The sequence below is a fragment of the Rhinatrema bivittatum genome, chromosome 5, assembly GCF_901001135.1.
Source record: "Rhinatrema bivittatum chromosome 5, aRhiBiv1.1, whole genome shotgun sequence".
Taxonomy (NCBI): Eukaryota; Metazoa; Chordata; class Amphibia; order Gymnophiona; family Rhinatrematidae; genus Rhinatrema; species Rhinatrema bivittatum.
Window position 1 is genome coordinate 116,587,428 of NC_042619.1, and position 26,543 is coordinate 116,613,970.

Sequence of the window (26,543 nt, forward strand, 5' to 3'; positions counted from 1 at the left end):
CGCTTGTGTGAAGGCCATTCCCAGTTTTACCAATTAGTCCACCAGTTTACCCAGTCTGTCTTGAGGTCATTCAGACCAGTCTGATTCTTCAGCCTGCACCCCCCTAGTTTGCCCACAGCCCTCACTCAGTTGTTTTAGGCCTAAAAGAGATTTCTGTAGACTTACACCTAATCCTGTGCAGCAGTAAGTATACGCAGCTAACAGCCCGCAATGCGCTGCGGCTGTCGGATTTAAAATGCAAATTTACACATATAACTGTTGGGCCCACCCCGACACACTTTTTCACTCGTGCACGTGCATACCCGTGAGGAATCGGTGGCTTTTAAAATGCGCATTGCTCCGTGCGGCCCATATACTCGCGTATATGGGCCTTTTAGCTTGAGCAACGCTTTTAAAATTCACCCCTTAATGTGCTCTCAGAAAGTATCAAAAAAATAAAATAAAAAATGGAAATCCCAATCCCCCCTCCCATAATTTTAGAAAAGACAAGAAAACCCACTAGCACAATGAACATTTGATACACCTTGCAAATGTTAACAAAGCAGTGTTTAAAGAAAAGCTTATACAGGGAAACATCCAGGTGGAGGCTGGAATCGGGGGGGAGGGGGGTCCTAGGAGACTCTATGGTGCCCCTATGCTGTTGCCAAATTACATCACCCCTGCTATGTGCAAACAAACAGCCTCAGTTATATTCTGCTCCACTTTTATCTCGATGCTACACGCCACCTAACAGCACCAGAATAATTACAATCTATGCCTCCAAAAGCAACAGTATTCAGCTGACCTAGTTGGGAAAATATTGCCCCCTCTGCTCTATCAGCAGACAAAAGCATGCTGCAAATAGCAAACCCGGCTCCTACATTACCGCAGCTTTAGGAAAATGCACTTAGATCCAATTATTCCCAGTTAAGAAAGGAATCCCTCATTTTATACGCCCAGGAAGAGTAGGTGGTAAAAAAACCAAAAAAACCCCCCAGCTGCTGGCATCTTCTGCTTTATTCTGTCATGTTCCTCCGGAGCTCAGAGCAGCACTTCAGAAAAAGTCAAGCGAGTGCTGGCTCGGATGGAACGATTCCCTGCCAGAGTCCAGCACTAGTATATAGCGAGATTTGATATAAATATAGTCTTTTGAACGGAGGACAATTTACATAAAAAGTTACTTTACTCTCCGTATGCAAGTGTAGGTCCTTGCCAGAACAGTTTACTTCTGCAGAGTTTCATCACTGCACCCGAAACAAATCTGCCTAGTACATCTGTATGCAATTAGGGTAGATTTTCAAAAAGCGCGAATTGGCCTACTTTTGCTTGCGCATCAGACTCAAGCAAAAGTACGCTGGATTTTAGTAGATACGCGCGGAGCCGCGCGTATCCACTAAAATCCTGGATCGGCGCGTGCAAGGCTATTGATTTTGTATAGCCGGCGTGCGCCGAGCCGCGCTGCCTACCCCCGTTCCCTCCAACGCCGCTCCGAAATCGGCGCGCGCAGACCCCGGGACTCGCGTAAGTCCCGGGGTCTGCGCGCGCCGGTAGGCCTCTTTGAATGTAGGCATACCGGCGCGCAGGGCCCTGCTCGCCTAAATCCGCCCGGTTTTGGGCGGATTTAGGCGAGCAGGGCGCTGAAAATCCGCCCCTTAGTGTTCAAACCACAAGCAACAGAGCTTCAGCCAGCATTCAGCATACTATAAGAACCACAACAAATGCTGGATTAAAGTGATACAGTCCCAGATTTCAGATGAGTTTATAAATCCAAAAGTTCTTTTATTCAAAAGATGGCAACTCCACTGTATACAATGAACATGGTCTTTCACGCACAAGGGAGGAGAAGTCCATTAATGGCTATTAATCAATTATACTTAGGGAATAGCCACTGCTATTAATTGTATCAGTAGCATGGTTCTTCTTAGTGTTTGGGTAATTGCCAGGTTCTTGTGGCCTGGTTTTTGGCCTCTGTTGGAAACAGGATGCTGGGCTTGATGGACCCTTGGTCTGACCCAGCATGGCAATTTCTTATGTTCTTAAGGGGTCCCCCGACACGGACCCGTGTTTCGCCAACAGCTGCGTCGGGAGGGATGCCCAAGAGAATTTTATTAAGGGATTTCTAAAAACAATTACAAAGGACTGTATTAGAGACCATGGTACCAGTACAGAATAGATACAATTAAATATAGCACGCATGAAATTTTACCTTAATCGGAGTTCACAGATTCAGGGCAGGGAGCGCGCTTGAGCATAGACTAGAACTGACTTAAAAGCTGTCAAAATTGCGCCAAACAGGTTTCACAGACCAATCAGAATAGAGGAACGTACAGCCAATCACAAGTGAAAGAGCAGAAACACCTGCAACCTATCAGAATCAGGCAAAGTGGAACCATTCGATTTCTTTGTTAAGGGCCTTCGGTATGACAGAGTCTATGCGGTGTACCTGAGCTGAGAGTGATAGAGTATCGAATGGTTCCACTTTGCCTGATTCTGATAGGTTGCAGGTGTTTCTGCTCTTTCACTTGTGATTGGCTGTACGTTCCTCTATTCTGATTGGTCTGTGAAACCTGTTTGGCGCAATTTTTGACAGCTTTTAAGTCAGTTCTAGTCTATGCTCAAGCGCGCTCCCTGCCCTGAATCTGTGAACTCCGATTAAGGTAAAATTTCATGCGTGCTATATTTAATTGTATCTATTCTGTACTGGTACCATGGTCTCTAATACAGTCCTTTGTAATTGTTTTTAGAAATCCCTTAATAAAATTCTCTTGGGCATCCCTCCCGACGCAGCCGTTGGCGAAACACGGGTCCGTGTCGGGGGACCCCTTGTGCGTGAAAGACAATGTTCATTGTATACAGTGGAGTTGCCATCTTTTGAATAAAAGAACTTTTGGATTTATAAACTCATCTGAAATCTGGGACTGTATCACTTTAATCCAGCATTTGTTGTGGTTCTTCTTGCATTTAGTGTTCAACATTTTAACTCTGCCGAAAGAGACTGGCCTATACATAAAATCAGCAGCGCCAAGAAATCCTATTCACTGGGGAAAAGACCAGGGCTCCTCTCTCATCCCACTGAACACCACTCTATTTATATTTATGTCCTCTCTCTGATCACTTCGGTTTTAGCCCGGATTCACTTGGTTGCACTTTCTAGAGCCCCAGTATCCACCTGCACTTCCTGGGCCTTCGTCAGATTCCCTCTTTCGCTCAGGATGTACTTAATGCTAGAACCGACCCTGGCTAGAAAGGGGCCCAAGAATGACGGAGCATGGAATGCCCCCTCAGTTCCGAGGGCTCCGATACTCTTATCACTCTCAGCTCAGGAAACAAGAGCCCAGCTTTTCCCTGACATTCTACCCTCCCTAACCTGCACAATCATTTACGGAAGAGCATCCTCTACTTTGAGCCAATACGACCCCATTTTAGCACTGAAAATTCACATATTCCTCCCCCCCCCCCCCCCGAGAAAACCAAAACAAATAAGCAGGGATGCAGGTCCCCTCCAACAATTGCTCCATTCCAGCTGATCCTCTCTCTCACCCTCCACCCTCTCTAGTCAATTCTCTCTATCAACCTCCACCCTCTCCAGTGGAACCCCTCTCTTAACCTCCTCCCCTCCAGTGGACTTCCTCTCTCAATCAGCCTCCCTCTCAGCCTTCCCACTGATACCCTAACATCCACCAGCTTCTCTCACCTCCTCAGCCCACTCCCTCACTTTCACCCTTTCAGCCCGTTTTATTCCCCCCCCCAGGTGATCCTCTCTCACCCCCAAACCCTTCTCATACCCCAGCTGACCCTGTGTCATTTCCTCCCTCTCACCCTAACCCTATCCCTTCCTCCCCCTCATCCCCTCTCTTTCACCTTCTAGCCTCCCCTCCACCTCTCCAAACCTTATCTCACATTCCCCCCCCCCCCAGTCAATCATCTTTCATTCCCCCTCTCACCCTCCACTGCCATTCCCTCTCCAGCTGATGCAACCCTCAAACCCCTCCCGATCCTTTCCTTTAAACATCACCCTGGGCTAGAGCCAATAGCAAAATTTCCTTTGGGCCCCAGGCCAAAGGTGGATGAAAGAGGGCAGACTGATGATAGCGGCAACATTTTTCTCTTGGAGAGGTTCAGGAGAAAGGAGCTCTTGCAAACTTCACCGGCCCATACTCACTCAGCTCTCCCTTATCCTCCCCTCATGGCTGGTCCCAAGTCTGACAGTGATCTGCAAGCAGCAGCAGCAGCAGCATTAGTAATCAAAGTCAATAAGAGACCTGTGAGCAGTGCAAGCTCACAGGCCCAGCAGCGGCCCCAGTCCCTTCACATGCATGGCTTCCTGTCACCAAAGAAACTCAGACAAGGGCAGGATCCCTGCAGGGCCTGTGAGCGAGTGCTGGTTTGCAGGCCCCATGCTGCCTTCCATTACTAATGCTGCTGCTTCTAGAACCTGAAAAGCACTGCCATTTGAGGTGCCTGTGACTTCCATTTGGGGTCCCAACCCACAGTTTGGGATGTCCTTATTTATAGAACTCCTTGTTGTAAATCTGGAAAAGAAATTCCAGAATAAGGGGTTTTGCCATGAAAGTAGAAGGGGGTAGAGTTATGAGCAATGTAAAGAAGTATTTATTATTATTTTAGGAAGAGAGGGCTGAGGAAGGGCCTGCATGAGTTGAATATAAGACCTGCCATACTGGGTCAGACCAAGGGTCCATCAAGCCCAGTATCCTGTTTCCAACAGTGGCCAATCCAAGTCACAAGTACCTGGCAGGATCCCAAGGGGTAGATACATTCCAAGCTGCTTATCCCAAGATTTCTGCAACTCTACCTTAATAATTGTTAATGGACTTTTCTTCCAGGAACTCGTCCAAACCATTTTTAAACCCAGCTATACTAACAGCTCAATGAATATATGCAACATCTCATTGCAGACAGTGAAGACAAAGACAGTATTAGAATTCAAGAAAGCATGGGACAGGCACATTAAATCTTTAGTGGAAGAGAAGGGAGGGCAAACCGGACATCAAAACAGGATCTGCAGAATTGCAGGAGGGGGAAAAACGGGTAGACTAGATAAGCCCTGTGATCCTTATCTGCCATCATAGTCTGTGTTTCTAGGTCCAGCTCTTGTCAAAAGGAGACGACTGGTATTTCAATAAGCAGAAGAGATGTGGCATAGGAAAAAGAAAAAATAAAGACGGGTGAGTTCAATATGGCAAAAAAAAGTTTAAAGGTCAAGCAGCGGGGCAGAGACGGACAGAGTGCAGGAAAGGTGTGGAAACTGATTTTAAAAAAGGATTTTAAAAGAAACAAAACAAAGGAAAAGGAAAACATAAGAAAACAAGAGAGCACGCAGCAAGAATATGAAAGCCAAGATAGAGAAACAAATCATAAATATTCTCCCAGTAACTGCCAAGAGGTCAGCGTGCAAGGTATAACACAGGATGCTTTCACCCCTCAAAAGGCTTGGGGAAAGAAAATAACCAGATGCCTTCAGGCTCCTTTGGTTCAGCTTTTCTTACACAAGAACAAGAAAGCCAATAAAAAAAATAAACACACACAAAAAATGGGAAGCAGGCCGCTGGTACCAGAGCACATCAAGTACGTTTTTCTGGAACTCACAGCACACCAGGCCTCAGCCAGGGCTGGGAACGGGCGCTACACAAGAGAGTAGAGGAGGAAGGCGAGGGGCAAGGGACAGCTTTATCCAGACCCAAACAACAAGCCAGAAGGGCGCCAGACAGATAACAGATTAAATACGTTCGTACCTTTTTCCTATCCCGCCTGCCTGCTCTTCGATGAACACGATTTGAGAAAGCGGGATGCCAATGCAGCATTCCTAAAATTAATTAAACAAAAAAGCAGAAAAACAACACATTTATTTTCAATTGCCTAATAAGGCTTCAGTAACTTTCTTTAAATAAAAATATGGAAGATAAAATCAATTTTTTTTTTTTTTGGTAATGCTGAAGAAATTCAAGGAAAAGTAAAAGTTGCTGAAAATAATGGCACCATTACATCACTGAAAAAATGGCAAGATGATGTTGGCTTGCGGCTGGGATTGTCCAGTAAGACCTAACGGTGTTTGTAATCATAAGCAGGACTGGAACCCAGGTCACCTGGGTGCTTAAAATTCAGTAAAGCAAAAAAAAAATAAAAAAATTAAGAAATAAATGAAAGAGAGCAAAACAAGAAAATAATGCAAATAAAAATAAAAAAAGCATGAAAAACTTTTTTTTTTTTTACTGGCTCCTAAAAATTTTAGACTGTTGCCTAAATTTGATAACCATGGGGCTCATTTGCTAAGCATTTTCCCCATTGGCAGAAAATGAAATAAAAGCCTTAGTATATTACCTCCTATATTTCCAGCCCCGGTAAAAAGCAAGTCAGTATCAGTAAAAAAGCAAATGCATCTTGCTACTGGAAGCCACTAACTTATACAGGTCACTAGGAATGACCACCACATGGTTGCACTGTGTCCTAAAGCTCCGAAGGAGTCAGATTTTTATGATAATTGATGTATAAGTGAAGGGATCCAGGCGACTATAAGCTTCTCGCACACACTACACATTCTATGAATATGATTAATGTGTGACTTCTGAGCTCTGGAATACAACAACCTGAAGCCACTCTTCCATTATCCATATGCTAGGTTCATTTTTTATTACTCCCTTCATCCTTACTTGAAAAGTTCTTATTTTTGGTATCCAGGATTTAATAAAGGTGATGATGTTATCTTTCTGAAAGAGAACATTGCCTAAATTGATTAATTCTATGACCACCTTGACATGTCAAATTCTCATCCCTCACTAAAGCCACCAAGCAATTACAAATACCTATGTATTTCTTGTAAACAAACGCAGCAAAGATTTAGCAGAGATGCAGCTTCAATTTGCACTGTTACTGTCCTTCTCCAAATGACCAATATTGCACATCAAGCTTTGGGAATTAGTACAGCAGTACTGCCTTTTAAGTACCAACAGAGCTCTTATAATGTCTTCCCTCATTCCCTAAAGAGGCTTTTGGTTTTTCTTTCCTCTGACTTTCTCCAGTTTGTTTTAGCCTGGCAAATTCATCCTGCGCCTTTGGGCTATGAGACCACGAACCTTCAATTATCTGGGAGGCTTCCCCTATTTGATAGCCCCCCCCCCCCCCCCCCCCCCCCCCGAACTCTGGCCAGGAGCCACTAACTGCATCTCCCTGTGGAATCCAGTTAATATGGACCCTAAAATCTAGTGACTAGGTGTCACCACTGAGCAATGACAGAGGGCCCCTCCCCCCAGGGGCTGTGAGTGCCTCCTCTGCATGGCAGACCACAGCATTTGCCACCAAGCCACTGGGCTGGCCCAGCTTTCTCCAGTTTTACGATTGGAGCATTCTTCTTTTCTTGGGCAGTTCTGCTGGGATTTGACTCTTTTTGTACTGCTTCCTTACAGATGTTCTGGGCGGTAAACCATGTCCCCTAGAACACGTTCCACAACACTGAAAGAGGCGCAGCTACAAATTGAAAAATCCTAGATATGTACTGGGGTTATTTCAAACAGTTTTTATGCCTTGCAGGAGCGAGGCATTAGGGAAAACAATGTTATTGATTTTTTTTAACCTAGCAGTGCATACCTATCCCTTTGGGCTTCCAGCTCCATCACAGCTGGTCTCTACTGGAGCAGCTGTGCCACAAGTCTTTATCGTTAACTACTCAGGGATTCCCTCTGTCATTTTTAACCCTCTTCCTCTATGATCCAGCCACCATCATGGCAGTTCTCAGCCAGGGACGAGAAATTGTGACTCATTCCAGAACTAGGTATGCATGCAGCCCGAATTGTCTGCCCATTGGTTATCGCTATTTGCAATGGATGAGTCTCTTTTCCCCCAGGGTCTGTGAACGTGGCTTCTGCAGCATTTCCAGCTCCGATTAGCCTAAGCTGGAGAAGCTGGGGCCAGGAATCCAACCCAGATCTCACTCATGACAGCACACGGCCATGCCAAAGAATCATCAGGCTCGTGCAATCAATCCAGGGTGGAGGGCCACCTTTGTGTACTGTAACTTCAGTAATCAATGATTACTGAAGTTACAGTACACTGAAGTCGAGAACCTCTTTAAAATGCAAGTGCAAGGTGTGAGAATAAGAAACAAAGACCTGGAAGAAAATACTATTTTAAATTCATCCACGTTAAAATGATTTTATCTGGCCTGTCTTCAGGCACAAAGTGCAACACAGAGCAGGTGAGGTACGCTCAGGTCCCACAAGGGTGGTAAGATTCAGGCCTGTCTCAGAGGTGAAACACCTGGGGCCCCTGGGAGAAGACACCCTGCTGAGCGCGGTCTCAGGGGTGCACAAACACTTGCAGATATTAAAATAAAAATCCAGAGCAAGACACAGGAAAATCCCAGCACCAGTGTGCTGATGTTTTCCAAACTTCCAGGAGGGTATCAGCTCCCCGGCCATACTACCCAAACAACTGGGAGGGTTCAAAAAGCAAATTCATTGTGTTACTCTAATTCAAAATTAGCAGAAATTATAGAGCCTAATCGTTAAGAAACTAAAGGGAGCAATAATATTTAAAGTTTTAAAGAAAACCCTTAAGATTTGTGTCTAATCCGTTTCTACATTTTTATTCTCCCAAGAGATAGGTATCAAGATTCAAGGTATGAGCGCAATTGCTCTGGATAATTAAACAAGTATTTTGTATCTTGGTTTATAATAACGCATTATGCAGAAATATAGACTGTTTGTCTTTCTCTTGTTCTATATGAGTTTATATTGTTAATGCATATTGACTGGGTGTATCTTCAAATAATTTGTAAAGTTGAATAAAAATAAAAAAAGCAAATTCATACATCCATGCAAGGAAAGCAGCATTAAGAAACTTGGCAGAGTACGTACGTGATTCTTCTGATCCCTCCAGAGCAGCCTGTGCGTACTGAGAAGAAGCGTCCCATAGTCAAGCTTTGCCTAGCCCAGAGAAAAGAAAAGTTAATATCCACTGAAGGCATCAGAGCAAGGTGGGCAGATTGATTTTCTGCAAAACGACAAACATGTTACCATGTTATTGGCTTCATTATGCTTTAGAGCCAGAGATGTCCTCACGTCTAACATGCCAAGACAGGCAGAACAAAAATACTTCCCTTCTACCGAGAGACGTAAGGGGAGTGCTCCCTGCTTGCCTTTCCTTACTCTATGTAGTGCAGAAAGGCACCTTGCAGTGAGAAGAACATCTTTGAATTATTTTCAGTTTTATAAACATTGGTCCTTGGCTTAAGCCACTAACTGAGCCACAATAACAGCAAGGCAAGTCTTCAAAAGAGTCACATTCAAACTTTTTATTTTTTTTTTTATACTTAAGAGCACTTGTCCCAGTTGATGTTATATTTTAACAAGGAGATGTGTGGCTGTTTCACTGCTTTACTGTACAAATGTACACATGGTTATGACAGCTCTATGTGCTTCCCAGCATGCCCCTCAACTTTCTGATCATAAGGACACAAACTAAAGTAAGAACTGATGGGCAAGTTTACAGGAAACATCTGCCCAGGTCCCATAAACACAAAGTACAAATGATCTAAGTCACCACTGGTGAAGATAAAGGAGGACTGGGATTAAAGGTCTGCCAAGTGAGCCAGTGTCTGCAGGGAGACTTTGGGTCTTATCTAGCTTTTGAACTTGTATCCCGGTGCATTGTGGTACTTGTAGTCCCTGCTTGATCCATTGGAAATCACACCCTATTGGGTCCTAAATCATTTCTCTAGCACCCAGGTCACTTCTGCTTCCCCGGGGGAGGAGGAAAACCAGGACGCAGTAAGCAAGATGTTACTTGGCATCTTAGAATCAGTGCAACAGACCCAGTCAAAGAGCAAAATAGAACCACCCAAGGACTGGCATCACAGCAGTCTGCCCAAGGACCAGCAGCATAGCCCAGCAACGAATGGACGAGTACAGAATTATTTCATTTTTACATGCTTGCTTTTACTTCGGTTTTGTACTTTCCTTCCATTTTTTTTTACTCATATTAAGTCCTTTTTCACTGTTTTCTGAATTTTTACATATAAAGTTCCAATACTGCATTTATTTTTGTCTTTCTTTGTCACATCCCCCCATATCATTTAGCGCCTCCAGCAAGTACTATTAAGCATGTTAGCAAACAGCAAGGGATACACAGAAATGGCTTTGGTAGAAGGCAAAAAAGCACCTGAGGTCCACGGGCTGCTTTTATTTAAATTTTTGCTATTGAGTGACCTCTGCTGGAAGAAGCATGTAAGCGAACTTAAAAGTGTTAACAGTCAAGGATGATAACCCATTATTCACATATCAAGTTATTTTCTGGATTTTCCACAATTTTCAGTTACTCCCATATTCAATATCAGACCCAAAGCATGTACAATTGCATTCAAGAAAAAAGTATGAACTTTATTTTAAAATAAGCTCTAATTCTGGGCCTTATCAATAAAGCACCTTTAAAAAGCCCTGATGTCATAAGCTGCACTCGCACATTTTTGTTCGCATGTGAACAGGCAGGCGGATGCAATACCGTGCGCTCAGTTTAGTGCACAGGTTAACCCACGGTGGATGCGCGTTTTCGGAAGCACACCCACAACCCCTGATGCAATAAGGGGGTTAGCGCATCCGAAATGTGCGTCCAAATCAGCGTGTAGCTAATAGCGCTCATCACATGTAAATGCCATGTTGATGAGGCTATTAGCCATTACCCTCCTATGTAAAAAATAAATGTGTACCCTTTCAGCTAAGGAAATGTATGCTTACTTGCAGGTTAGACATTTTTTGTCAATCACTTCTGTGGCGTAGGTTATAGCAAGGGGAGGTCTCCATGTTTGAATCCTGGTGCTGGAATGTGGATAAAGTGGGGAAATTAATTTCTAAATGTTATAACTTGCTTAACAGGGACCCATCTTCTACTCCAAGCCATATTAAGGCCTGGGAACAGGATTTGGGACGTCCCTTGCCAGATTAGGAATGGAGGGTTATCTTTTCAGAAATGGGAAGAGGGCTGATTGCTACCAATTTAATTGAGAATAGGTATAAAGATTTTTTTTTTTGCTGGTATTATACTCCTAAGTTGCATCGTTTTTCTCTGATCTCTGATAGGTGTTGGAAGAAGTGTGGGGGTTTGGGAACATATTTGCATATGTGGTGAGAGTGCCCGCTCATTCAAGGTTACTGGGGAGAGGTCTCTACCTGGCTGCAGAGCGTGCTGGGTTTTACCTTCAAGTTGTATCCATTACAGGCACTACTGAATGTCCCCATCCCTGAAGGTAATAAATTCCAACAAAAAGTAGTGATTCAGGTTGTTACGGGAGCACGCTGTGAGACTGCCAAATATTGGCGCTCCACACAGATCCCTTCATTATAGGGTTTGCTTCGTTGTATCCACAGCTTGTACTGTATGAACAAGATCACTGCTTATCAAAGGAATACTATGGTAAAGTTTGACAAAATTTGGTCTGCTTATATTCTATGGTGAGATTCCTGCTCTTAAGAGGGTTGATGAGGGTAGGGGGTTTCCTTGGTGAGGTTTAGTTTTCGGGAATACTTTTTGATACCTTATGAAGACCTGAAACCCTCTAATTATAGGGGAAGATAATTTATTTATTTTTATATACCGATGTTCCTGTATAGAATACATATCGCACCGGTTTACAGACAACTGAACTGTCGCCTCAGGGGCGGATACATTGAAACAATGGTTGAAACTGAAACTTACAGAACATGATTAGCAAAAGAAGTACAATTTAAGGCATATACAGTTCAAAACATATTTACAGTGGGATTGGTGGACCAGCGTCTGTAACGCTCTATTCATCGGCACATAGCTATCAGGGAACACTTGGCTAAATAGCCAGGTCTTTAGCTTCTTTTTGAATACCAAAAGGCAGGGTTCTTGGCGGAGGTCTGGAGGGAGCGAGTTCCAAAGTGAGGGACCAGCTGTGGAAAGGGAGCGTTTCCTAAGTGAGGTTTTGGCAGGCTGGGTGTGTAGCATGTACTTGTACGCTCTTCTGATGGGTCTCATGGTGGTGTGCTGCTGAAGTTGGAAGGTTAGGTTGAGGGGGGAGATGTTGTGTAAGGCCTTATGGATCATCATGAGGGCTTTAAAGAGTATCCTGAATTTAATTGGCAGCCAGTGAAGGTTCTGGAGGATAGGGGTGATGTGTTCCCTTTTATTGGTGTTTGTGAGGATCCTTGCCGACGCGTTCTGGACCATCTGAAGAGGTTTGATTGTGCTGGCGGGTAGGCCCAGAAGGAGTGAGTTGCAGTAATCCAGTTTCGGGAGGATGACAGATTGTAGTACCAGGTGGAAATCTCGGAAGTTCAGAAGTGGTTTTAATTTTTTTAATACTTGCAATTTAAAGAAGCATTCCTTAGTGGTGTTGTTTTCGAATTTGCTTAGGTTGAGTTGGTTGTCTAGTAGCACACCCAGGTCTCTTACATGTGTTGTGTGGTCTATAAATGTGATGGGGAGTTGGGAAGAAATAGGGGGGATTAAGCGGAATGCAGTTGTCTGGGGCTTTTAGGAGGATTTCGGTTTTGTTGGTGTTAAGGACGAGGTTGAGGCTGGTGAGTAGGTTGTTGATTGCAGTAAGGCAACTATTCCAGTAAGACCATGTTTTGTGGAGTGATTCAGCTATGGGGATGAGAATCTGTATGTCGTCCGCGTATAAGAAATGCGTTAACTTGAGGTTGGTTAGTAGGTGGCAGAGTGGAAAGAGGTAAATATTGAATAGCGTAGGTGACAGTGATGATCCTTGGGGTACCCCCAGATTTGATCTGATAGGGTGAGCCTCTTTGTTGTTTATCCTGACCTTGTAGAACCTGTTTTCAAGGAATGATTTGAACCAGTTGAACGCCGATCCTGTGATGCCGATGTCTGCTAGACGCTGTAGAAGGGACGTGTGGTTCAGATAATACAGGTGAAATCTTATAAGCCCCTTGGGGATTGTTAGGTGTCTTCAATTGCTTTTGTTTTGGTAATAATAACCTTTAACTAACTCCCCCAAACGAACTTTCCAGCTAGACAACTAAATTCCACTCCCCACTTATACTACTTGCTCCTTCGACCACTCCTCCCACTCCCCTCTTCTACTCTTTGCACCTTCGTCCATCCCTCCATTGTCTTCCTTTTCCCGTTATGATTCAGTTATTGTATTTAATTTAATTTTATCTCTTGTTGAGATGAGTTTCATGAGTTTCTTGAATTCGCAGGTTATGTTTAGATGAGTTTTTGACATGTTCTCAACTGTTTTAACTGGCAAATTTGTTTCTTGTACCGCCCTAGAGCGAAATTGATGTTTCATTGTGAACCGATATGATTTGTATTTTTACAGGAATGTCGGTATATACAAAATAAAAATAAATAAATAAATAAGAATGACTGATTTTGGGGATGGGAGGAGGGGGGAGAGCTATCATATTTTCTTGGGAAATATCTAAAAACGATTGTGCTGTAGGTTATTGGGCTCATTAACAGTGTTATATCTCTGTGTTGTATTTGTTCACATGGACCAAGATGGTTATTCTTGTATTTGCTATTCTGTCTTTAATAACAATTGTATAAACAAACAAATAAATAAATAAATGTGCACCTGACAGCACATTTTTACCCTCAAAAATTAAATGCCAGTCCTGGAGCTGGTATTAAATCTTGAGGAGCACCAAAAGTAAACAGAAAAGCAGTATAATTGTGATATTAAGTCGGAGGAACCGAAAAAAGGAGTAATGTAAAAAATAAATAAAGTGTCTTGCCAGCGGTCAGGTTAGGGAAACGGATACTCAAATAACAAGCATCTACTTTGCATCTACTCCCTATAATTCATTGTACAGACTACTTTATACTGTTAACTGTTTGTTTGTTATTATGGTCCATTCCATAACTTAGCTAAAATAGTTTCCCCTAACCAAGTTTTCTTTACCCCTTGTTCCATGTACCGCCTCCGGGCAAATTTCTTTTCTGTTTCAATGTAAACCGATGTGATTTGTATGTCATACAGGAACACCGGTATATAAAAATTAAAAATAAATAAATAAATCTATTTTCCTAACCCGTGGCTGTGCACAAGTTAGGAAAACAGATGCTCATAAAATTGAACATCCATTTTCCTAACCCACGAACAGCCACTTCTACTGGGCGCCCAATGCCATGGACGTGCTAGGGACGCACAAGTTATCCCTAGTGCGTCCTTTTTAGTGCGGCAGCTCATTTGCCTATTGCATCGAGCTTCCAGGAGAGGTGATTGTGCACGCATTAAAAAAAGCACACCCAGTTTGGACGCACTTTCAGGCCAATACAGTAAAGTTCGCGGGAGAGCGGGCAAGCCCAGTGTCCTGTGCGCGCGATTCAATAAACCAAAATATTTAAATTAGGGACCACGGTAAAAAGAGGCGCTAGGGACACACTAGCGCCTCTTTTTGGACAGGAGCGGTGGCTGTCAGCGGGTTTGACAGCCGACGCTCAATTTTGCTGGCGTCGGTTCTCGAGCCCGCTGACAGCCACGGGTTTGGAAACCGGACGCTGTCAAAATTGAGTGTCCGGTATTCAACCCGCGAGCCATAGGCTGATTTTAAATTTTTTATTTTTAACTTTTGGGACCCTCCGACTTAATATCGCCATGATATTAAGTCGGAGGGTGCACAGAAAAGCAGTTTTTACTGCTTTTCTGTGCATTTCCCCGGCGCTGGCAGAAATTGACGCCTATCTTTGGGTAGGCGCTAAATTCTTAAAGTAAAATGTGCGGCTTGGCTGCACATTTTACTTACTGTATCGCGCGAGAATGACTAATAGGGCCATCAACATGTTGCGGGCGCTATTAGTCTCGGGGGGGGGGGGGGGGGGATTGGACGCGCGTTTTCCACGTGCTATTACCCCTTACTGTATAAGGGGTAAAGCTAGCGCGTCGAAAACACGCGACCAAATGCTGGTTAACAGTGCGCTCCACCGGAGCGCATTGTACTGTATCGGCCTGATTTTTAGCACGTCAGTATTGCATCGGACTGAAGGAGTTTTGCGCACAACCACGCACTAGCAAGTGCAAACAAATTAGCGTTCCTCCATACAAGTCCCATGTTAATCAAGGCACTGGCTATTACTCAATGCATTCCTGATGGTTTTCTTGTAAAATGATTTCCATTAAAGAAAACGCACTTGAAAAGTATCCAAGAGCGAGGTCGAAAGGCTAAGCGGTAGGGGCGGAAGTGCTACTCAGAAAACAATTCGTTCCTGGCAGAACTCATGGGGAGACTCCTGAGCCATAACAGCATCAACAGAGCTGGGAGCTCTCTGGCTAGTACTATCCACAAGGCTTGCAAACTGAGCCCGCGTCTGCGCCATGGCCAGGGCCGGTGCAAGGGGATTTGGCGCCCTAGGCGAGCCTTCTCCCTTGCGCCCCCCCCCCCCGGTCTCGGCCCCGACCCTTACCTCATTCTCGATCACGCCCGCTGACTGGGGTTTTCTGGGTCGCAAGCAGGTTGGGCACTGCTTGCGGCCTGCCAAACTCCACTCCTCTTTGCCACCACTTGCGGCTCCATATGGCTCGCACCCAGTGGCGTACCAAGGGTCTCCGGTGCCCGGGGGCCAATGCATGTGTGTGCCTCTCTAGCATCCCCCCTTAATCCTTCTTGTACTAATGCTTAAGGTCACAGAAAATCAGTGGTGTCTCCAGACAGAAGAATTGGGGGGGGGGGGGCGCCAAAATGACATTTCTTCATCTCACCCACCTCTATAGCATGGATCCTGCTTTAAAATTGGTTATTAAAAAAAGTGTTAATAAAAAAGTCCAAAGGGTCCTCTGCGTTATTTTAAAAAGCTGGCCAGTTTCACACTATAAAATTATGTTGATAGCCTCAGTCAACTGATTCTATGTGGCTATGAGAGTGAAGTCAGGAATATATAGGAAGGAACAGAATGTCAATATAAATCCTGTACCTCCAGTTCTGTAACTCTGTGCATCCACTGAAATTCCCCCAAACAATGGAGCTTGGATGTTTCCCTTACAGCTCATCATACTGAAAGATATTTTCAAATTCTGGTGTCACTTCACAGTAACAGCAGCACAAACAGCTTCCACTGCCAGGCACATTGTGAACTAACACAAAACACCACAAAAAAGACACTCAAAATCTATACTGCAATCCCATCATAACATAACAGTAATAACACCAAGGACTCAAACAACAATAACCCTACCTGTGAATAAGCAAGGGTAAATATTACACTGGGTCCTAGAATACAAATACTCCACCTACTGAGGAAACAAAACAAACCCGATTGCTATAGATCCCTATGCTAGCAGAATCTCTCATCATGGTCACACACACAGAGCAGAGACAGACCCTCACCAAATACAGAATACAAAATAAAGGAGCACAAATTAGAAAAAACTGAAATGGAAACCCCAAGAAGCCAGACTCTGTGTATTAACAATGGAAAAACAGAACCACCATTCTTCATAAAACAAATAAAATCAAGAAACATAAAGCATCAGTTATAATAGTAAAACCATACTAATAAAATAATATTTTTAAAACTACTGATAAATAGAATTTCTATTAATTAAAATCATATACATTTTTTACAATTTCCTAAAACCAATAAAATATTTCAAAACAGCACATATATCAAATAACACACAATAATTAAAACTAATAAGGATTTTAAAAAGCCCCTGCTGTCCATACATGGGAGCTCTTGATTGAGGTTATCATCTCTCTCTCACACATACTCACATGTCCATTCTCTCTCACACATACACTGTCACATACATACACATTCATGCTCTTATACCCAACCATAACCTCTCGCTCTCACAGACACTGACACACTCAGGCTCTAAGGCACTCTCCTCTCCCCCTCCACACACACCCCCCCCCCCCCCCAACAAACTCTTACTTCCCCTGGATTTTCTCATACACACTCATGCTCTCACTGGCTCCCTCACATACACACAAACACACACTCCCAGGCAAGCTTCCAATCGTTCTCACACAAACACACACACACACACACAGGCAAGCTCCCAGTCATTCTCACACTGACCCCCAGGCGGGCTCCCATTCATTTTCACCACCACTTCCCTCCCCATCCTCAGGCAGGCACCCATGCATTCACAACACATACACCGCCAGGCAAACTCCCATTCATACACATGCACACACTAAAGGCAGAGACCCCCCTCTCTTTCTTTTGCCAGCAACCTCAGAGCCTCTCTCATTCCTCTGCTGCCACTGTCCACTGTTGCTGTATGGCTATTGCGGAGGTGCTGATTGCTACTATTGGCACTGAAGCCCATTCTGCTGCCTCCTCTGTGCAGGCCTCATGGTACATTGTGAGATCCGCATAGAGAAAGTGCTACTCTTGCACATTCCCAAAGATTACATGTTCCAATCAGTAAAAAATAATTTATTTTTTTTTACATTTGCTGTCTGATCTTAGTTTTCTAATCAGTTGGTCACAGGCTTTTTTTTTTTTTCCACCTTCCCTTTCTTATTTTTTTGCCAATTCCTTTTATAACATATTTCTTTTCTCTCCATCTGTCTTCTTCCCTCAAACACACAGTCAGGTTCTCATTCTCACATGCTTTCTCTCTCTCACACACACACACACACATACATACACAGGCACTCACTCTCACATGCTCTCTCTCATACAATCATGTATACACCGTCTCTCCTCTGCTGTCTGACTCTGGCACACAGGCTCTCTCTCACTCCCCACATGCTGTCTTGCTCAAGCACAGGCTCTCACTGTCACATGCTGTCTCTCACACACACACAGAGGCTCTCACATGCTGTCTCTGCAAACATTCAGGTCCTCACTCCCACACACAGTCTCTCAACTCATCTCATACAGGCACACTATACACACTGTACAAACCCTCAGTCTCTCTCTCACCTCTGGGCCTCCTCTTCACGGCCGCTGCAGGATGGGCTCTGCAGCCGCCCCGGACTTCTCGAGCCGCGCTGCTCCTCTTCTGTACGCGGCTGATGCTCCTCCTCTTTCCTGCCCGCGCGGCTCCGGCAACATTTTTTCTTCCGGGGCCCGCGCGGGCAGGAAGGAGGAGAAAGCTCCTGCATTGGCTGATGATCCTCCTCCTTCCTGCCCGCGCGGCTCCGGCAACATTTTTCTTCCGGGGCCGCGGGGGCAGGAAGGAGGAGAAGCTCCTGCATTGGCTGATGCACCTCCTCCTTCCTGCCCGCGCGGCTCCGGCAACATTTTTCTTCCGGGGCCGCGCGGGCAGGAAGGAGCTGGAGCACCAGCATGTTTAGACGCGATTGTTTTCTTCCGGCCGTGGTGACTTGAGCTCCACCACGGCCCCGCCGATCTTCTTGCTGTGTGTATTCGGCACACAGCATAGCAGTAGTTCACCGCTCAGCCGCTATTGGGATGACGTCCACCGGCGGCCATTGGCCATCAGCGGCTCGGCGCCCCCTAATGCTCAGCGCCCTAGGCGATCGCCTAGTTCGCCTAGTGCTTCCGCCGGCCCTGGCCATGGCCTCCAAAACGGCGCCCTATAACATAATTTAGCAGTGAGAGTAAATCCCTAAACCAAAACCAGGCCATGTAGTTACACCTGAAGCCCCAAGAACGATGCAGCAGCCTGGGAATAAATTGATCGAATGCGCACGTACCAGCTCTGGGCCCAATACATTTACTGAACTTTTATCCCATAAACACAGAATGGGAGGAAAGCCAACGTGCATACGGCCCTACGGCTGCCGGTCGCGATTTACACGTGGATCCTCTAGCAGGCTGATACAAGGGAACCGCAAAAATCAAAGGGAAGGATTAGACTGCTCGGCTCCAGGAGTTTCCCCTGGCTCCCGGAGGGATGGAGAGAGGCCGGGCCGACCGCCGTTCCCTGCCCTTGCCTACTTTCTCTTCGCCGTCGTAGAGCCGCACCCCTCGCTGCTGGATCACTAGCGTCTCGTTCATCTCCAGCAGGCCGCTGGTCCACACGAAGCGATCCATCCTCCTGCGGGCCGGCGTTCCACTCGCACTTCCGCCCTCTCCCCCACCCGGCCGAGGAGAAGCGAGCAGGCCCCGACCTCCAGAGCCCGCTCTCGGCTACTGGCACGAGTGCTTCCCGCGAGCAGGCGGGGGCTAACAGCCGGGCTCTCGTGTAAGCCAGCAAAAAGGCAGAAATCGTTCAGCCCATGCAAGATCAGGAAGTTAAAACTTGATACCCGGAACCTTTCGGATTCCACAACCTGTTCCTTGCTGGCTGCTTGGTGACCGTAAAGTGAATGTTGTGGCGAAGCTGGACGTTAGAAAGCCTAGAAAATATATCAGACCCGCTTTTTATGAGCTGCGCATTGAGACAAAACCGTGATAAATCCTTGGCGACTGTTTCTTTGGGGTTTTTTTTTTAATAGGCTGTGTGATAGGATTTGGGGTTCCTTTGCATATAAAAAGATTCAAAAACTGCTTTTATCTCATCCTTGGCTAGCTTTGCAACACACTTTCACTTCACAATTTCTTAAATTTTAACCACCTAATAAAACACGACCATACCAAGCCCGATCTCAACAATTTATGCATAAAAGGGCAGGATTTAAGAGGCTGAGGAAAAAGTACAGGATTACATTTAATTTGGGCTCTGTTGTGTTGATATTTTCTATGCTTGCTTAGATTGTAAACTCCACAAAACAAGGACTGTCTCTTTCATGTGGATACAACGGAGCACTTTGTACGTCTAGTAACTCTATAAAAATGATTAACTGTAGTAGTGGTTCTAATTGTAAGAAAGATTTTCAAAGTTACACGTAGCATGAGATTTGGTTTAGCTGTTAATCCGAAATGTTGATGTGGGTGATACTGATAATATGAAGTCAGGCATGGGGATGGTTTATATGAAATGACACCACACCCATGCAATGTGATGTTTATTAATAAAAACAAAGAAGCAGAGAACAGGGCGAGGCTCCCTTATTTAGGCATAGGGTCCTGTAAAGCTCAAAACTCACCATGTTACTTGTGTTATCACACTGAAAACCATCACGATGACAAGTAGTTTTAGCAGTTGTGCTGTTTTCCTTCAGGTTTAATTACTCTTCTTTTCCAAATCCAAACTCAAGCAGGCCGATTCAGTAAAAACACGGGAGAGCGGACGAACGCCCGCACCCCCGGCGCGCGCACCGGCCACTCGCCGGTGCGCGTGATACAGTATGCAAATGAGGTGGTGCGGTAGAATCGGGCAAAAGGAGGCGCTAGGGACACTAGCGCGTCCATAGCGCCTCCTTTTAGCCTGGAGCGGCGGCTGTCAGTGGGTTTGACAGCCGACGCTCAATTTTGCTGGCGTTGGTTCTCGAGCCCGCTGACAGCCACGGGCTCGGAAACCGGATGCCGGCAAAATTGAGCGTCCGGTTTTCGGCCCGACAGCCGCGGGCCAAATTCAGATTTTTGTTTTTTTTTAACTTTTTTACTCTTCGGACCTCCGACTTAATATCGCCATGAAATTAAGTCGGAGGGTGCACAGAAAAGCAGTTTTACTGCTTTTCTGTGCACTTTCCCGGTGCCGGAAGAAATTAGCGCCAGCCTTTGGGTCGGCGCTATTTTCTGAAAGTAAAATGTGCGGCTTGGTTGCACATTTTACTTAATGTATCCCGCAAGCATACCTAATAGGGCCATCAACGCGCGTCCAAGAGCAGGCTAACAGTGCGCTCCGTCGGAGTGCACTGTACTGTATCGGCCTGAAGGTGAGTTACAGTTCTACTGTAGTTATTTCCCTGTACATAAGAACATAAGAAAATGCCATACTGGGTCAGACCAAGGGTCCATCAAGCCCAGCATCCTGTTTCCAACAGTGGCCAATCCAGGCCACAAGAACCTGGCAAGTACCCAAAAACTAAGTCTATTCCATGTAACCATTGCTAATGGCAGTGGCTATTCTCTAAGTGAACTTAATAGCAGGTAATGGACTTCTCCTCCAAGAACTTATCCAATCCTTTTTTAAACACAGCTATACTAACTGCATGAACCACATAGGGAGGAGGAATAACCTAGTGGTTAGAGCAGTGGACTATGAACAAGGAGACCAAGGTTCAAGTCCTACTGTCACTCCTTGTGACCTTGGGCAAGTCACTTTACCCTACATTGCCTCAGGTACAAAAAACTTAGATTGTAAGCCCTCTGGGGATAGGGAAGTACCTGAATGTAAACCGGTGTGATATCTCAATTGAGATGAATGTCGGTATATATATAAATAAAAAAAAAAAAATTCTCTGGCAACAAATTCCAGAGTTTATTGTGCATTGAGTAAAAAAGAACTTTCTCCGATTAGTTTTAAATGTGCCCCATACTAACTTCATGGAGTGCCCCCTAGTCTTTCTACTATCCGGAAGAGTAAATAACCGATTCACATCTACCCGTTCTAGACCTCTCATGATTTTAAACACCTCTATCATATTCCCCCTCAGTCGTCTCTTCTCCAAGCTGAAAAGTCCTAACCTCTTTAGTCTTTCCTCATAGGGGAGTTGTTCCATTCCCTTTATCATTTTGGTAGCCCTTCTCTGTACCTTCTCCATCGCAATTATATCTTTTTTGAGATGCGGCGACCAGAATTGTACACAGTATTCAAGGTGCGGTCTCACCATGGAGCGATACAGAGGCATTATGACATTTTCCGTTTTATTCATCATTCCTTTTCTAATAATTCCCAACATTCTGTTTGCTTTTTTGACTGCCGCAGCACACTGCACCGACGATTTCAATGTGTTGTCCACTATGACACCTAGATCTCTTTCTTGGGTTGTACCTTAGGCTCTCTTGGGTTGTACCTTAGGCTTACACCTGCCTTAGGCAATGGAGGGTGAAGTGACTTTTCCCAAGATCACAAAGAGCAGCAGTGGGAGAAGCAGACTTTGAACCCTGGTTCCCCTAGTTCTTAGCTGACTGCTCTACTAGGTTACTCCTCCACATCAAGCCCAGCATCAGGTCTCCATCAGTGGCCAATCTGCCTCACAAGTTACTAGCAGATCCCTGATAGTTGATCTGTTTCACTCCCAAGAAGAAGCGCTGTCTTCCAAAGTTCACCCAACTATGGACTTTTCTTTCAGGAACTTGTCCAACCATCTTTTGAACCCCACCATGTTAGTTGTCTTGACCAAGTTCTCTGGCAATAGATTCCATAGCTTGATTGTGCACTGAATGAAAAAATACTTCCTATGCTTTGTTTTAAATCTGCCAGGTGCTAGTTTTATGGAGTGTCCCCTAGTCCTAGTGTTGTCGGAAAAGATAAACAATCATTCCATCTTTACCTGCTCCAACTCCCTCATGAGTTTATAAATCTCAATCATATGTACTCTTAGTTGTCTCTTTTCCAAACTAAAGAGCCCTAATCTGTCTGGCCTTTCTCCATAAGGGAGCTTTTCCATCCACTTTATCATTTCTGACAAAGTAAGGGGTAAGTTTAGTTGATTACATTTATTGGATACATTTTCAATCACAGCATGGTGGCTGGAAATGTTCCCAAATTTAGCTTAGCCTGTTCAGCACTGAGAAGCCTCCTGAAAACTTACCCTGAGCAGTTCCAGAGGATCTAACCTCACTGAAGGGCCTGTCCCTTAATCTAAAAAAAAATACCCACCTCTCCCCTGACTCCCAATCGCTCGGTCATTTTTGATGCAGGCTTGTCTTCGTCTGTTAAAGAAAGGTTCAGACTTTAAAATGTGTAAGGCTGAATGCACATCACCATTATATACAGGGAGGACAATAATGAAAGCCATTTCAGGGGGTAAAGCGCTATTTTATCCACAGAAATAGGCTGTTTGATTACTGTCCATCCTCTACACAAGTAAAAGTAGGAGCATATAACAAGGCATATTTCTGGTTTGGAGTTCGGACAGGGGGAAAACTATAGCAAGAGACCAAAGTGTTAGGTCCCTTTAAGGGCCGCAGCTGGAGAGCTAAGCCAGCTCTGGATTATGATGTCTGATTATGACATCACCACAATAGAGGTTTTACACCCTGCAACTGCTTTCTTTCTTGGTCTTTGCAACAGACTGGAAGGTCAGGCAGGTTCTGTACCGCCTGGACTAAGTAATATGGTGCCAGGCCAAATAGCTGGCAAGCCGAGGGTTAAAGCTAGTGGGGGGAGGCGTAACGGCCTGGATGCAGGCTGGTGCGATGTGACGAGGAAGGGGTGGGGGGTGGGGGGGGTTATGTTCGAACCTCTGATGTGCTGGGAACCCATTGGTTCCTGTAGGTTCAAACAGGGGAAGGGGAGGAGCCGAAGGCGAGTCGGGTGGAAAGGGGATGCAGCAGACATTTCAGTTTGCTGCAGTGGCTGCTAGCAGCTGATACCCACCCGTCCCTAGTTTTGGTTGATGTTTACTGTTCGGGGGTTTTGATGTTGTCGCAGCGGGCGGTTGCCCGAGCCGATTGGGGGATTATGTTGTGTTATAAGTATTTGACTTAGATCAGTGGTTTCAACTAACAACTGGGTGCAGTTGTTGATGGCACGGATCCTTGCTTGGGCGGTGGCGGGGGTCGAGGTGGTCGGCCCCTTGCTTGGGCGGCGGCGGGAGTCGTGGAGGGGATAATGTTTATGATGTAACTGCATACAGGCTGGGATAGCCTTGGATTGCCCGTCTTGCTTACATGTGACGGATGGGCGGGGTCGGGCAAGTTGGATGTTATGGTGAATTTGGCTCAGGCACCAGGATATTGTTAATTAAAAGCTGCGGCCTGTTGATCCCAACCGGTGTCAAGTGTATTTATTGAATGTAAAGGGACGGGCGTGAGCAGAAGCGACTGTCCTGGCTACCCATATTATTCCTCTGTTGCTCCTAGGCTGTGTTCCCTGTGCTTCGGTGCCGTGCCTCCAGCGTCTCCTGTGTCATCGTCCCTGTGTCATCATCCCTCCAGTGTCTCCTGTGTCTTCATGCCTCCAGCGTCTCCATGTTCCTGTGACCATCACATCGTCTCTTCGCTATCTGCCACAGACCTTCTGCCTGGACTACGCTGTCTCTTCAAGAGATTGGTTCCTATCTTGCTGGGTGAACGCTCTATATCTCCCTTCCCTGTACGTACCAGGATCAGTCCAGACTGCTGGGTTATGCCTCCCGTCCAGCAGATGGAGTCAGAGAAAAGCACCCCCTAGATATACTGGTGTGCTACCTGCGATCCCTCAGTATATCTCTGACTCCAGCAGATTGAGAGGCATAACCTGCGGTCCTGATCTTTTCTAAATTTGAGTTTGGTTATTCAGGTTTGACTTCTTGCTGACCTTTGACTAGATCAATTTCTTTTGTTTAAGGTAGTTAGCTCAGCGGATAGGTTTGGTTTCTGTCCTCTTTTCACATGCGCTGGGCGAAGTTCTGATTCTTGGCAGGCTTGGCAGGGCAGTGCCATAAGGCCTATTTCCCTGTACGTACCAGGATCAGTCCAGACTGCTGGGTTATGCCTCCCCTCCAGCAGATGGAGTCAGAGAGAAAACTGAAAGCACCCCCTAGATATACTGGTGTGCCACCTGCCAGCCCTCAGTATTTCCTCTGACTCCAGCAGATCAGGGAGACATAACCTGCGGTCCTGTTCTGACTAAATTTCCTATCAGGTGTTTTCTTCTATTTTACTAATTAAATTTTCCAAACTGTCTAGATCAACGCAGGGGGAGACTTTGTTCTCTCTAGTTTAAAAAAAAAATAAAAAAATACTTATTTAAGTTACTAAATTGTCAGTAGATGTTCTATTGGGCTTTAACTGGTTATTAAGGCAGGCGTGGAGAGCTTGGCTCTCCCTCTTTACCCGGATTCAGTGTCCCTTGGTCTTGGGGGAGAGTTTACCGGTGGGCCGGTCACCCTCCCCCCCTCCTTAGGAGTGTATTCTACCAGTGCTCTAGTAGCTGAAGAGGGCTCTTTAAAAAAAAACAAAAAAAAACCTTCGCGAGCACTTAAGTCCTGTTGGCGACAGGCTGTGCTAAATTCGTAAGCCCTAGCCTGCCGCGCACACCAGGGACTCCGGAGGGGGTGGATTTTAGTTCACCCGGCGATTTTGGCGCGCTTGTAGAGCTTACCTTTGGCGCGTTTTTTCTCCCTGCTCTCCGAATGCCGCAGTCTTCGGCCTGCACGGCCTGTGGTAGGGCGGGGGCGCGACTCTCCAGGGAGGGCCTCTGCTCCCGTTGTATTCCCGGGGGCGAGGGACCCTCCCAGGGGCCGAGCGCTGCCCGCAGCGGCACTTTAGCTTCTTCTTCGGCAAGGCAGGGGAGACTGGCTGCCGCGCGGTCGTCAGCCCCGCCTCCCTGTGAGAGGGAGCCGGCGGCCATTTTGACCACGCGGCAGCCTGCGGATTTGCAATCAGAGGATGGGGATTCCTCTCCTCTCTCGCCGCCTGCCTTAAGCCCGCGCAGTGGGGCTGACCCCGATGGTCCTCAAGCCACTCCCCCCACGGGTTCCAATAAAAGGAGAGTTCTCTTTTCATCTAAATTTGTTCTTTTAATGCACCAGGCATTTTTAGAGGCAGAGGCAGGCTGGGATCCGGATGAACCCCCTCCCGCGAAGGTTTCTAGGGTGTCCCCTATCACAGATAAAGCTGGGGTTCCTGGAAAAGCGGGGACTTCTGTGGGAGCCGGAAATGTACCTATAGGGGGTACGGGTGCGCCGGGAGCCCTTGATTTCTCCCAGGGCTCTCCGGATGCCGCGGGGGCAGAGCTCTCGGACGCACAGGAGGCTCTAGAAGGGGATGACCCCGAAGTTTTGCGCCTGTTTGGCAAGGATGAGCTTAACTTTCTCATCCAGCATGTGCTGAAGGAATTGGAGATCCCCACAGCAGGACGCAGATACATCTACAGGGGATGTAGCGATGGCGGGTCTGAGGGCCCCCCCCGCGAACTTTTCCCTTACATCCCAAGGTGGTACAGCTTGTATCTAAGGAATGGGAGGTCCCAGAGGCATCCCTGCGTGTTAGCAGGGCAATGAATAAGTTATATCCTCTGCCCTCACATTCTTTGGAGACTTTTAAGGTTCCCGCCGTGGATTCGGCGGTCACCGCGGTGGTTAAACATACTACCATTCCGGTCACGGGGGGAGTAGCCTTAAAAGATCTTCAAGATAGAAAGTTAGAGGTGCTTTTGAAGCGCATTTTCGAAATAGCGGCCCTGGGTGTCCGTGCGGCGGCTTGTAGCAGTATGGTGCAGAGAGCTACTCTCCGCTGGGTTCAGCAATTGCTTACCACACAGGAGCTCCCGCCCGCCGAGGCGGAGCAGGCCAACTGTGTGGAAGCGGCGGAGCTTACACAGCGGAGCTTACACAGCGGACGCCTTGTATGATCTGTTAAGAACCTCTGCTCGTACTATGTCTTCGGCGGTCGCTGCTCGGAGGTTACTTTGGCTTCGCCGTTGGTCGGCAGATGCCTCCTCCAAGTCACGTCTAGCCGCTTTCCCCTTTAAGGGGAAGTTATTGTTTGGTGAGGAATTGGATCAACTCATCAAGGACCTGGGGGATAATAAGGTATATAAATTGCCGGAGGACAAGCCCCAGCAGTTTCGACCTTTCGGGAATGTGCGATCCCGGTTCCGAGGGCAGCACAGATTTCGCTACGGTAGGGGTGGCTCCTTTTCCCAGAAACAGCAAGGCCCGAGG

At 46.1% G+C, this 26,543-nt stretch overlaps 1 protein-coding gene across 2 annotated transcripts in view; it reads right to left on the minus strand.

Moving 5' to 3' along the window:
• VPS36 (vacuolar protein sorting 36 homolog) overlaps window positions 1-19,293 on the minus strand; it is an 83,405-nt gene extending 64,112 nt beyond the window's left edge. Inside the window, exons 1-3 of one of the 2 annotated variants that reach the window (XM_029602781.1) lie at window positions 18,841-19,293; window positions 8,850-8,918; window positions 5,733-5,803 (exon numbers count right to left, since the gene is read on the minus strand). In XM_029602781.1, the coding sequence (XP_029458641.1) occupies window positions 5,733-5,803; window positions 8,850-8,918; window positions 18,841-18,936 (236 nt within the window). In that variant the 5' untranslated portion in view covers window positions 18,937-19,293. The remainder of the gene's footprint in view (window positions 1-5,732; window positions 5,804-8,849; window positions 8,919-18,840) is intronic. The other variant, XM_029602780.1, reaches the window with a different exon arrangement.
• Window positions 19,294-26,543: the final 7,250 nt, after the last annotated feature.